Genomic DNA, 13,040 nt, shown 5'->3' with positions numbered 1-13,040 from the left:
CCTGATCCTGAGGATGTGTCGTTTCTCAAGTACAAGTGCTTTGCTGTTTATAAAAAAATTACAGAACCACATCTCTTGCAATCCACAGCTGTTTTCAGTGACAGAGGCAAAATATTTGGATAGGAAGAAAAGTTTCACTTCTCTGTTTTTTAAAAGCAACTTGGAGAAAACTGTTCTGAAGATTGCCTTGGCCATAAATTTACCACTAGACTGACAAGTACTCTCTGAATGTGCTAAATAGCTCTACAAAAACGGCATGTTCGTAATTTATCTTTGAGGGAGATTCTATTCTACCATGTCTACCAGGAGGGAACATAAGACTGGCAAGTTATTCCCAACCCTGACACTTGCTCCTCTTCTGTTATTTGTGAAAAATCTGTTAGTGTCTTTGCTTTTGTTTCCTTTCCCTGTGAAGTGGAGGCTGTAATGCTGTCTCGGTGCTGTGCTTGAGGACCTGAACGAGATTCAGTGGCCTTTGGGCGTTCCTCCGAGCCTGTCAGCTTCATGCGGCCTAATTCCCAGAGACAGCCTGGAGATCAAAGCAAGAGCACTGTGTAAAGGCAGCCCCCGGCTGGAAGTCAGAAGGCTTTGACTTAGTAGGTTGGCCATTTCATGCTTGCAAAGTGTCTTTTTTTCCATATTCAGCACAATCTTGATGTATGAAGCATTGTCAACTTTCCAGCTGTTTGCACATCTGTGAAATATGGTAGGCAAGATTACAAGTGACATCCAGCAAAACCCTCTACTTCATACATGAAGGCTGAATATTCCTTTTTCCTGCATGGGTGTGCTGGGGGGGCGGGGGGGGGTTGCTTGTTTGTTTGTTTTTCCTCTTACTTAATTGCATATAGAACATTTTCTGTTGTTTGTCAGCAAATATGACATAATCCATTTATTTTGAAGCAGTGTTCCATGCCAGGCAGTTAAAGTAACCTCTATTTTACAGTATAAGTGGCTACTTGGGAAAGGTTAGGCCAAAACTGCAGTCTCAAGTTCCTAGCTGGCCTCAGCCAAGTATAACTTTACAATAACGTACTCATGACCATGAGCTTTAGCTTGATGACAGTGGAAAGCTCAGCTTGGCACGAAGGACTTTGTAGCAAATGAAATGTGTCAATGAGAGGGTAATGAAACCCACTATATTTTAGTTTGCTAAAAAATTCCATAGATGAAGAAATTCATAGTCTAGCCCATTGCATGTGCATACAGTTAGCTTCATGTTGTGGATTTGTGGAGGTTGCGTGTTACTTGGGCTATTAAACTGCTAAGTATTTTGTGGGGGTGCATTAACACTTTGGTTGCTGATTCTGTGATCCTGGATGACAGGCAGTTAAATGACTGACTTGATTTCTGGCTCTGTTTCTTTTCAATGGCTCTTTCTGAAGCTCTGGTAGTCCCTGAAAAGGTGAGTCTTTCAGTTCCAGCGCTGTGACTAAGTATGCTGATTTGGCGTCCGCTTGTTCTGTGCCACGGTAAGGAGTGTTAATGGAACAAACCGTGCCCTGGTTAGAGTTGTGGATTAATAAAGTCCATGATAGTGCTGTGACTAAATCTCCCAAATCTGGGTGGTGAGTACGGTAGGATGGAAGATGTAAGTTTGCCCATATTAGTCGTCAGTACTGAAGAGCAGATAAAGAGGGAACGTGATATCCCAGCCTTCTCCTCCTGCAGTTAACCTTGCTGACCTCCCTGCCACACAGAAGAAAACTCTGTAGCCATTTACCATTTTAGCATTTGCAGACTATTTATCTAGTTAGAGCTATGTCAAAGGTTTGAATTATTTTTAATTTTCTTGAGTTACCTTTTCTGCATGACTCTCATAAGGTTTCATGAGGCCAGAGTATGTGTTCTGCTTTGAAGGCAACTTGCTCTGGCCTGCACCCGTCGAGTCCTTTCATTTCCTTCCCACATGGCAGGCGGCACGGCTCTGGGAGCAGCTGCCCCACGGCAGCTCTGCATGCCGTGATCGTCGCCTTAGCTGCGCTCTCAGCCTTCTGCATGTGGCTCCGATCAGCAGCAGCTGCTGTGGGCACCTTGCATATCCTTGGAAGAAAACAGAGAGATGGTTGGGTGGATTTCAGGGCTGATTCCTCATTGTCTCCTGCCAAGGGGCATCCAGTACATAGCTGTGGTTTTATTTATTTATTAGAAGTGGCATTTTTGAAATTTGTTGCTTATTCTTGATGCTGTGGTCAGATTTGCATTTCCTGTGAAAAGTGACTTCCTCCGCCCTTTCAAGTAAGAAATTCATTTTTGTCTTTATTCATCCATGTCTGTGCTAAATGTTACAAGCACCTGTTTTTTTTTTTTTTTTCCTTACGGTTGCCCGTTTTGCTAGTAGGCTAGCTGATGAGCTCAGATTGATGAGCTCTAGGAATTAGGAAGGAGTTAGCCTTCCTGATGGTTTACGTTTGTTTCTATCTTCCCTGTCACCCATTCTTGGTGGCAGCATTGCTGAGTGAGCATGGATGGAAGTTACTGTGCTACATTTCTTAATTGTGCTGTTGGAAACTGCTTTTGCCTGTGCAGGCAAAAGATCTCTCTTTTGGAAGATCTGGAGCTCTGTCTTACTCTAAACCTTTAAATTTAGCAAAATTCTCCAGGTGAGAATGCGATAGAGGGGGCTTTGGTTTGACAACGGTATCTCCTGCGTTTTGACAACCGTGCTAGGATTTTCCAATGCATCCCTGAGCTGTTCATCTGGTGCATACACCTATCACAGCCTTCTCGATGCTAAACAGTAAGTCCTTTCACAAAGGAGAAGTGCAGAGTCATGTTTCTGAGAGCAAATAGTCTAGGGGATTTATTTTTAGTGTGGGCTCTGCCAGACTCACTTTTCTTAACCACTGTACCACAGATTCTTTGCACAGGCCTTGGAAGGTGTGGAGTAAGCAGGGCCTGTGTGCACATTGCCAGCAGGCGGGGGAGCTGAGGCTGGTCCTCATCTGTTGAAGGACAGGTTGTGCAAAAGAGCCAAGTTTTTCCTGCCAGAAGCTGAGCCCTTGGCATTTTATCTCAGTATCTTTTATGAAAAGGCCATTCGATAGGATGTCACAACAGAAACATTGTACTTCGCTTTGGGTTCATCAGCCCATATGCACCAGGAGTGCTAAGAAGCAGCCCAGGCTAGGACTTGGCAGGGTACTTTTTATGTTTGCTTGTGCACCCTTCACTTGGCCTGGTGACTCGAGTCCGAATTTTCTTCCTGCCTTTAACTTTCTAAGACTTTGTGGATAAAGTCAATCTGTTGCTCCTGGCGAAATGGCCATGTATCTATGGGACATGTATATACAACAGCTTTTTCTAACTCTGCAGCCTTTTTTTGGTGGGGGGCAGGGGAAGCCTTCTCCAGAGGCTGGGGCAACATAAGCTCCTATATTAATTAGTGCAAGTTTAGTACCAATCACTGCAATGCAACCGCTGTCTCAAAATCTACGGATGTCATATTCTGCCAGCTGTTGAACAAGCGAGTAACTGAACACTTAAACTCCCTCACACTTGCTGAGCTGGAAGATTCCTCCTGGCATTTTTGCCATGTTTTCAGAAATGGCTGCACATTCGCAGGATGGTTAACTGCTGAGGTCTGAGTGCACCTGGGTACGCAGGCAGGTAGCAGCACGTTGGAGAGCAGGCCTGGAGGGCTCCATGCTGCATCCCTATTGATAGCCCCCTGCAGCAACAACAAGGCATTTCCTCAGCCTGCCTGGAAACGTGCTTTGACTCCAGAGCTAACTTCAAGTAGATTGGGTGTCAGTTGCTCTTGCCTGATCACCGCATCTCCGCACCATTGGTTTGGTTCCTTCATATTTGCTTGCGTGTGTTTCTTGCCTTCCCAACTGACTGCAGTTCTGTTTCAAGGAAGTCTGCGCCGTACTCACGTCTGCAGGAAGCTGAGGGCGCTGAGGACCCGTCACAGTAGCACGGGTGCCCTTGCCCTTTTCCGTCGTGCAGTCCCGATTCAGTGGCTAGTGGAGGTCCCGTGGTTTGGTTGTGTTGGGACTATCCTATGCTTCCATGGGAGAAAGTCTGATTTGAAAACGAACATAGGCCAGGCCCTTTGAGTGACTTGTCTTTGTTACCGATACTCCCTGTGCATAGCTACCTCAAGGGGAAGCTTACATTTTGAAAATGCAGATAAAAATCATAAATTACTGAACAGAATGAATGAAATCCATTTTTCCTCAAATAGCAGAAGGCCAGTGAACTGTGGTTCTCAGTGGAGATGAAAGAAATCTCCTGTGAATCTGTGTGCCTTGCATCAGGTTATGCGTAGAGTTCGGAAGTTCAGGGGGCCTCCTGCTGATGTGAAAATATTGAATTCCATTGCTTTTGAGTGATTATTAACTTTGCGCATCTCTTGCCTTCTACACATATTTTATTTTCTCTTTTCAGGGGCAATTTTTTTCTCAGTAGCTAAGCTTGCTTGCTTCAGAAGTGGCCTGATGTGTTTTAAAACAAATACTTTTCTTATTGTTGTTCTAACGACTTCCAATTAGTAAATCAGACTTACAATATTCTGTTTCAGTTTCCCATTTCTTTGTATCGTTTCTGTCACTCAGTGATTAGGAAATGTCTAAAAAACACTTTTAGCAATTTAATTCTACAGTTTAGTTCTTTTGTGTGTGTTACGGTGACTTTAATTAAGTCTTCTAGGGTATGATTAGAATTAAAATGCATCATGATGGGAAAAAAAGTTATATTTCATGTCTTAGAAGTTAAGAGATGCTAAGAATGTCATGCCTGAAAGGGCATGTTCTTAGCTTTTTGGTGGAAGAGCTGAGCGCACCTATCTCAACTCTATTGCTTAGTTGTGTTCAGCTAATACTGCTCTTCAGGCTGGTGTGATCCTGAAAGAGTGTCTTTTGTTACTAGAACCAAAAACCATTCTTAAGATTCCTCTTCCTTCCCACTGGCTTGGGTGCTTTAATCTGAACAGCTGCATTAGCTGGTGTCTCAATTAGTGCTGGTGGGAACAAGCTTTCCTTTCAGCTAACCCTTCAAAAAATAGGAAATTGTTGCAATTAATTCCTTGGATGAGCAAATTGATTATGGAGGCCAACAAAAGCCCTGACCACATGTGTGTGAGGTTTGCTGCACTTTGTGGCAATTGTTCCAGTGAAGCCAAGTGTGCTTGGAAGATTTGTGAGGCCAGATGCTGATGTTTCTTTTTTGTTTTAAAGATCGGGGAAGAGAAACAGCATAAGGGGGCAGAACTAGTTCTGACGAGACACTGATGCCCTCGTGTTTGCTAGAGGCTGCTCTTTGCAGGTATCTGTCATGGCTCTGGGCTATTAGACACTGCCCGAGGCTCCTGGGCAGTGAAGCCCTGCTGCTATATCCAACAGTGCCTTTACTCTGAAAGGAAGTGGCCCAGGGAGGTCAGATTTTTGGTGCCTAATCTGCTCTTTCTATAGGTGCTCAGCCAGCCATGGTGCTGGCTGGGGAGCGCAGCATGCCTGAGAGATTCCACGTGGCAATGTGGGAAGGGCAAGGGTCCCAGTTGCTTGCCATATGTATGCAGTCCCATACCTCTGTGAATCCTCCCTCTGATGTGCGCTTGGAAGGCCATTGAAGGTTCCCAAGTTGCTGCTGCTGCCAGCAAAATCCCTTATCCACTGATGAAGGATACAGTTAGAGAAGAGACGTGCCTGCTGCATTCCTGTGCTGTGAGGTCCTGTTCCTGTACCGCTGCCCAGCCTGGACTGTCACTCTCGGTACTTGCTCCACACTCCCACATAATTCCCTGAGCGCCAACCGCCTCTTCGCTGGGTAGTGACACCTTAGGGACTGAATTGAAACCAAAAGCAAAGGTCATAAGCACATACTTAACATTTAAGGAAGTTGCTAAAATACTGGAAGTTTTCTGAATTTGGGCCTGGATATTGAAGCCTTACTAATGAAGTCAGTGAACATAATTGAGCTAAAATAAGTGTTAGCAGGAAAAGCTTATCTGTTCAAAGCCCCTGAACTGCAGTGCCAGCTTGACTGAGTGCCACAGCGTGTTATCCTCTGATCCCACTGAGATCTGTGGGACTTGCGGTGTCTGATGTTGTGGGCTAAGGGATGGATATACAGGCCACAGGGCTAGCAATCCAGGGAGCAGCACCAGTTTCTGCAAAGCAACGGAGTGTTTCATTGTCTTCACAGATAAATGAGACATCGGAGTTTGGGAAATCGGGATATACTGCCGAAATGTGGTAGACATTGAACACCACTTTCCCTTCATCCACACACATGCAAGGCACTTGGAGTCAGCCGCTTTGGGGTAGCACGCTCTGGTCCAACAGCTTTGTCCTGGGCTCCTGCAGTGGTACAGCTGCATCCCGTCAGTTCTCCTCTCCCTTGGAAGACTCGCACTGGGTTTCACAAGTGTTTTGTCTCAGATTTTTCTTTTTTTGGTTCCTCCACCCCTTTAGGATCCACACCTTCCCTTCCAGTCTCCTCCTGCTACACTGTGTCCTAGTCAAGCTAATTCATTTCTGGCTCTCAGTGGAAGCTGCCAGTTTGGTGGGTTTGGTCTTTTTTAATTTGTTTTCTAAGTCCAGCAGCATTCAAACAAAAGAGCAGGGAGAAATGACTCGCCTGTTACTTTATTTACTATTTGTTTTGGGAAATCTAACCCCAAATTTCTATTTAACCTGTATGAGGACTCCATTGCTAGATTTCATTTTTTTTAGTTATTTTTGCCGAGACTGAACTCATACCAGAAATAAATACAGTCATCAATCAGGATAAACTGTTTGACGGTGAGGTTAATTCTCTTTCTGAGCTGCCCAAAGTGACTGAAAGCTGAAGTGGCTCCTGGTGCAGGATCCAACAACTTTGCAGGCCTTTAACAAGTTTTATAAAGCTGGGAGTACCTACAGTCTTCCCTACATCTGCTCTCTCTTTAGTTTAAACTTGGCTGTTAAAATTCATATACCACAGACCAAGAAATGATTATCTTGTTGATGACTAAAGCAAACAATAGTCTTCATCCTGCCTCCTTGCCAGCTGTGCATTTTGGAGTATTGGATGCTTTATTCTAGCTCCTTGGAAGGATCAGCCCAGTTGGTTTGTGTAATTCATGAGTCCAGCCCTGTGTAAAGTAATAGTCTTAAGTTCAATTTAGCTGTGTAAACGTCTGGGTTCTCCTAGGTCTGTTTATGATGCAATGGGCAACTCTGTGCTGCTCTTGCATGTAATTGTTGTAAGCAACTTTGGTCTGTGTGGAAACCAGTTAGGAATGACCTTTCCACTGCCTTTGGATGAGTCTCTGTGGGTTTAGGGTGTGTGGCCAACCTATGGCTCTTGATTCAGAAGAACTTGCTGTTGAGCTAAATCCTGCAGCAGGCCCTGAGTCACTAGCCACAAGAGAAAAGCAACCAAGAGAGACAGCTGAAATGGATATCTCAGTTTCCCTGGGACATGTTCAGCTTGGTCTCATTTCACCCAGAAGCAGCAGGGGCCCTGGAAAGCAGCGGTCACCCCCTTCATCTGAGCTATTCTCAGTGTAGCCCCAACCATCAGGTAGTTTCCTGACTGCCCTCACCCAACATGTATGTGCTTGGTGTAGGGTGAAGAAAAAGGGCTGCCCGAGTGTCTTAGCTTGTCTGCCATTGGAATAAGTGATTTGGGACCCATTTATTTAAATGATGGAGATCCAGTCTTTCTGCTCCATTTCTTTGCACTAGTGGAGAAAAATCCAATAACCTCCTTGAGTTTTATTTTTCAAAGCACTGCTAGAAAGGAAAAGAATACTCCTCCTAGTTCCAGTTTTTGAAGACCATCTACCTTCAGTTCTGACTCTGATTTGGAGAATACAGTTTTCAAACATTAAGTCCTTATCACTGTGAGAAGCCCTTTCACACTATCAGTCTGTCAAAGTGAAGAGCTAGTAAATGTTGAGTTTTGTAGGAAAATTACTGAAGGGCTGTAGCATTTCCCACAGCACGTGGCAGTGTGAGACACACTTGGACAAGCCAGAGGGACACAGTGTTCTTTCTGTCCCACTGTACTTTTCCTGTAGAGACAGTAAAGATGAATATTTTCTCCTCTGACCTAGTACCTTATTTACAAATAAACTGTAAATAGCTTGGAAGGGCAGGTTGGGATGTCAAGAAGTAAAAGGTGGCATGTGGTAGGGTTTTTTTGTTGTTGCTTTTTATGGGAGAAGGGGATCGTCAAAGTCTAAATTAGCTCCTTCTTGCAAGCACAGTTTGAGGACACACTATCAGGCTAAAAATAAGAGCAGTCTGTAAAAGAAGCCATTCTCCTAGTCTATTGCTACTCACATGTTACTTAATTTAAATGGTAGGTATGTGCAGTTATGCTTATTTTTCCACCATTCATGGTAGTTGGGATGGGGTACTCTGCTGAGCCTGGACTGTGAGGGCTTGTGTCTATGGTAAGATGACTGGTAAGAGCCAAGGTAAATACCAAAGTGGTTGTAGTTATGCTGACATAAACCCCTCCATGAACACCTTCCCCCCCCCCCCTTTTTTTTTTTTTTTTTAAAAAATCTCTTTATCAAAAATTGGTTTAAATCTGAGCAGAAAAAGCTGCCATGTTGTTGGAATAGGTATGACCATTAGGAGGTATATACAGTTTAATCAATTAATCTTTCAATTAAGCTTTCCTGCCCTGAAGAAGCCCGAAAAGAATGGCAAGAGCTTAATTCTTTTCCTTGCTATGTCACACAAGCTCTTTACCTGTAGGGTCCTTTTTTCTTTAAGGAAATTCCAGACATTGCTAATCAGCTCTTGAACTGAAGCTGCTGCCTTTTCTTAAGGCAGAGGTCAACAGTATAACCTGCCCCTTTTGAAAGGATCTTGCTGTTTAAATCTTCTACCCCTATCAATGGAGTGCGTGTTGGCTTTGAGAAGAGCTGTCCACAGAGAATCTCATGAAATTCAGTCAGGAGATCTGTGCAGTCCTGCACATGGGGAGGAAGCACCTGCAGCAGAGGCACAGGCTGGGGAACAGTGCTGCCTAGAGGAGTTTGGGGTGCAGGAGCCCTGGGGGCAGCAGGCGAGCTCGAGCAGGACGCACTAGGGATCACTGAGGAGCAGAGACAGCCCTGCAGCCTCTTCTCAGCCCAGGGTATTTCAACAATCTTCCCAGGTGACATCTATATCCTCACAGTTCTATCTCTCACAGGTGACCCTTATTGACATCTCACCCTTTGTATTCCTGTTATCTTCTAAACAGAATTCAGAATACTGATGCAGTTAACTCATCCTATATATTCCCATATTGGTTGGCCTCAGAAAAATCCTTTATGCATCAAGCAATCAGACCACTGTTTTCATCCCTGGCCACACCAACCTTTCTTCCTACATATTCCCCCCTTTTTTGTTCTCTAATAAGAGAATCTCCTCTATTCTGTTGCTTCCTTTAGTTTTTCTGAAATAAACAGTCCCTACAGCTGGTTTCTTTCTCACAGAGCTGGTCTCTTTATCCTATTCCCTTTTTTCTGTTCCTTAGTCAGAAATCTTCTGCTCCTGAGTCATAGATTCTCTTATCATCCTCAACAGCTAAGCTCCCACTTTCCAGTAACTAAAGCTTCTGAGGCTCACACATCCTGCATGGCTAGAGCTTCCCCAGCTCACACTCCAACATATTCCCAAGTGTCCAGAGCTTCCTTGGCTCACACTCCTCCCGCATGTCCAGAGCTTCCTTACCATTTATGTTGTTTCCCATTCGTCCTGTTGAGCTTGCTTCACTGCATGATCTTCCCTGATTGCCTGTGTCAGCCCCTGTTCAGGCACCATTTGTAAGGATCACTGAGGATCAGGACAGCCCAGGAGCCCCTTCTCAGCCCAGGGTATTTCAACAACCTTACCAGGTGACCTCTATATCCTCACCGCTCTTTATCTTTCACAGGTGACCCTTATTAACATCTCACCCTTTGTATTTCTATATCTTCTAAACCCAGCTGAGAATACTGATGCAATTAACTCATCCTATATGTTCCCATATTGGTTGGCCTCAGAAAATCCTTTAAGCATGAAGCAATCAGACCACTGTTTTTGTCCCTGGCCACACCAAACTTTCTTCCTATATATTCCCATAGGAGACCAAGCAGCTCCTCTGCATGTGTCAAGTGCAGCTTTGCTGCTGCTGCCTGTAGGCCTTCCCCCAAGAGAATTCAGCCCTGAATGCTTTCAGCATAGCGTCTTTCACGTGATACTTTCTGGGTTGTGAACAGCCTCATCCCATGGCCCAGAGTCACTGTCCCAGGCAAAGTACATGTGAGGGCTGTTTTGTGTGTGCAGCTCAAACCTTCCTGCCTGGTGGCATCACGCAGAGCAAGGACAGTCGCTGTTCCGGGCTGGGCAGGAGTGCCCCGCTGGCAGCAGTGGTGCTGCTGCGGTTTGCAGCAAGGATGGCTCTGCTGTCTTGAAACTGGATTAAAACCCAACAGGATACAGCTGGTCCAACTGTCTGAGGCAGTGCTGAAGTTTTAAGTGTCATACTCTGCCTTTTCAAGCTCCACGAATTGTCCAGGAGTGAGAAACATGGCTTATAACAGCAGGGCCTGTTGTGCCTCTCATGGCTCAAGGAGTGGTTGCTGCCAGGAGCAGCTCAACACTTATTTTCATTTGCCATTTTTCCTTAGCAGTGGTTGCTACTTAAAATGACAGCACTAGCCTGATTTTCCGTAGAGGAATATTTCAAGCACCATAACTGATATTTTTTTTCTGGGGGAATAAGTGGACTCCAGTGGTACAGATATTGCGATAGGAGCAAGTGCTGATTTCTTTCGATATAGTTAGAAGTGAATTGTTCTGAAACTACTGGTCATAATTGCTCTTGAGAATGGCTTGATGTTTGAAACCCAGCTGGAAATTTTTTGTTTGCCAGATCGCTAGGCACAGGGCAGGTTTCATCCAAGGCATGACGAACTTTATTGCCTTTGAAAAATTTGGGCCTGGAAATGCTGCTGAGTGGATAGTCCTGGAGACAGCAGCCCTTTGTGCCAGGGTGTGAATTTACCTGCTACATGACAACACTGTTGCAGCTTGGGCACCAAAATGCCATTTTTTTTCCTAGCAGCTTCCTCAGGGGTAGATTTGGAGATTTCTCCACGTTCCCATTCATGTGTCTCACTTCTGTCTGGAGGCTGTTCGCTATGAACACTATGGGTCTTCAGCCAAGCTCAGCAACCTTGGTCAGAGCTTTTAGTGTCAGAGCCTCTGCGTCTCTCGGGACACTGGTTGTTGGCCTGTGCAGCAGAACTTCATGGGTCTGGATAATCTGGTCCCAGGAGGATTGGAAGCTGGAGTGGGCTCAGTGACCATGCCTGGCCTGCCGGGCTAGTTCCTGAGAGCAGGCCTGCAGGATAAATGTCACGGAATGAGTCACCCACAGTCCTTCAATATTAAGGTTTCTTCCACAAGTCAGTGTTTTGCATTAGCATTAGCAGGAGCTCCTTGCAGTGTCTCCATGGAGCACCCCCATCCTGGCACGTGACATTCCCAGGCCATGGGGTGAGGCAACAGGGCTTGAGTGCTCAGCGCCCGGCTGTGCAGCATCAGCAGTGGGCTTGAGAACAGGACATCAAACAGAACAAACGCCTCGTGCTTCTAAATGTACTTATGTATGCATATAGTCTTTGTGGCTAACTTATCCTGGACTGCTATCCCATGTGATGCTCCATCCTATTCCTTCCACAGGGTGAACTGATAATTGAAGGGATGTGACTCATGAGTCAGCATGGAAAATTCACCATGCAGGTGCTAAGAGCAGGATTAAGCCCTGTGTCCACTTCAGGTCCACGGCAAAGCGGCTGTGATTCCTGCAAGGCAGGATCAGGCTCCTGCAGCAGACAGTGGTGTGCAGCGTGGCCTAAGCTGAGGGATTGTTTGTGGGCAAGTGGGGCTCTGCTGGACACCTGAATGAGGACCTGCATTTCTATGGAGTTTCACCAAGTTCTGCCAGAAGTTGGATGTGCCTCTAAGGAGCAGGTTCTTCCTGGGTTCAAATCATTGGCCAGCTGGGAAAAGGCAAAGAAGATCAGGAACACAACTTCTGCAGTACCTTCAGAAGTCTTGTAGGCTAGGGCAAATGGGAAAACCTGAGGGAGTTAATACATTTTTATTATGTTTGTTCCTTAAGCCTAAATCTTCTGTTAATGGGGTTCTTTGCGCTGTCATTTTTCCAGGGCAGCCACTGACCACAATATTGACAACACTACAGCAATCCTTAGAGAGTGGCTGAAGAATGTGCAGAACCTTTATCACGATGTGGAGTGGAGGCCGATGGAGGATCCCCAGTGAGTACTGCAGTGGGGGCTGACTGAAGTTCATGAGAGCATATATCAAACTTCGGGGTTTTCTGTTTCAAACCAGGGCACATACTAATCATCCAGCCATTCAAACATAGTTTTTGCAGGGTCTGTCTCATTTGGACGCTGCTAGAGAAGGATCTCTGACTTCTGTGAAGCAGTTCACAGAAACCTTGAGAACAGAAAGTTGTCTAGCATCTGCAGCTGTTCTGTTTGTGTGGTAAACAGATCACATCAAAAGCTTCAGGGAACAAAAATCGTCATTCTTTATTTGCAAGGAATCAGAGAATCATAGCCCATTCCCATAGTTTATATGAAAACTGTGTCCCTGGCATCAAATATTCAGTAAGTTCTGAGCCAGAGAACTAGATTTAACTCAGCACAGCCTTATCCCGTCGCACAACTTGCACAATCATTACTTTGAAATATGCTGATAGGTTCAAAGAGAATCCTCTCTTAAGGAACGAAGGATGACACCTATCTATGTGCAGGCTTTCAAAGTGGAAGAATGGTGTTTGTTGGTGGGTTTTTTGCCTTTTTTTTAATCATCACTGTTATTTAAGATCAGCGCTTCCATGTTTTGTGTTCTGTTTCTCTGATCTGGGAAGAGTTTATCAGCTTCCGCTTTGCTTGGGTTTGCTTGTACTTTCAAGGTCCTTAGTGCAGTGGTGGGGTTTTGTCTTGCAAACCAACAGGGAATGAATTGTTTTTCAAATCCTTCCATCGAAATTCTACTTTCTAAATGTTGTCTTTTTAATTTTTTTGTAAAAAG

At 45.0% G+C, this 13,040-nt stretch overlaps 1 protein-coding gene across 2 annotated transcripts in view; it reads left to right on the top strand.

The window, feature by feature from the left end:
• COLGALT2 (collagen beta(1-O)galactosyltransferase 2) overlaps positions 1 to 13,040 on the top strand; it is a 41,183-nt gene that overhangs the window by 15,236 nt on the left and 12,907 nt on the right. Inside the window, exons 1-2 of one of the 2 annotated variants that reach the window (XM_088524433.1) lie at positions 1,454 to 1,472; positions 12,146 to 12,256. In XM_088524433.1, coding sequence (XP_088380559.1) covers positions 12,243 to 12,256 — 14 coding nt within the window. In that variant the 5' untranslated portion in view covers positions 1,454 to 1,472; positions 12,146 to 12,242. Of the gene's footprint in view, positions 1 to 1,453; positions 1,473 to 12,145; positions 12,257 to 13,040 lie in introns of those variants that run through there. The other variant, XM_010213368.2, reaches the window with a different exon arrangement.

This window comes from Tinamus guttatus, unplaced genomic scaffold, assembly GCF_059628265.1.
Source record: "Tinamus guttatus ecotype Peru unplaced genomic scaffold, ASM5962826v1 Tinamus_guttatus_pri_ptg000211l, whole genome shotgun sequence".
Lineage (NCBI taxonomy): Eukaryota > Metazoa > Chordata > Aves > Tinamiformes > Tinamidae > Tinamus > Tinamus guttatus.
The sequence above is the reverse complement of the archived record's forward strand: the minus strand, read 5'-3'. Positions and strand labels throughout refer to the sequence as shown.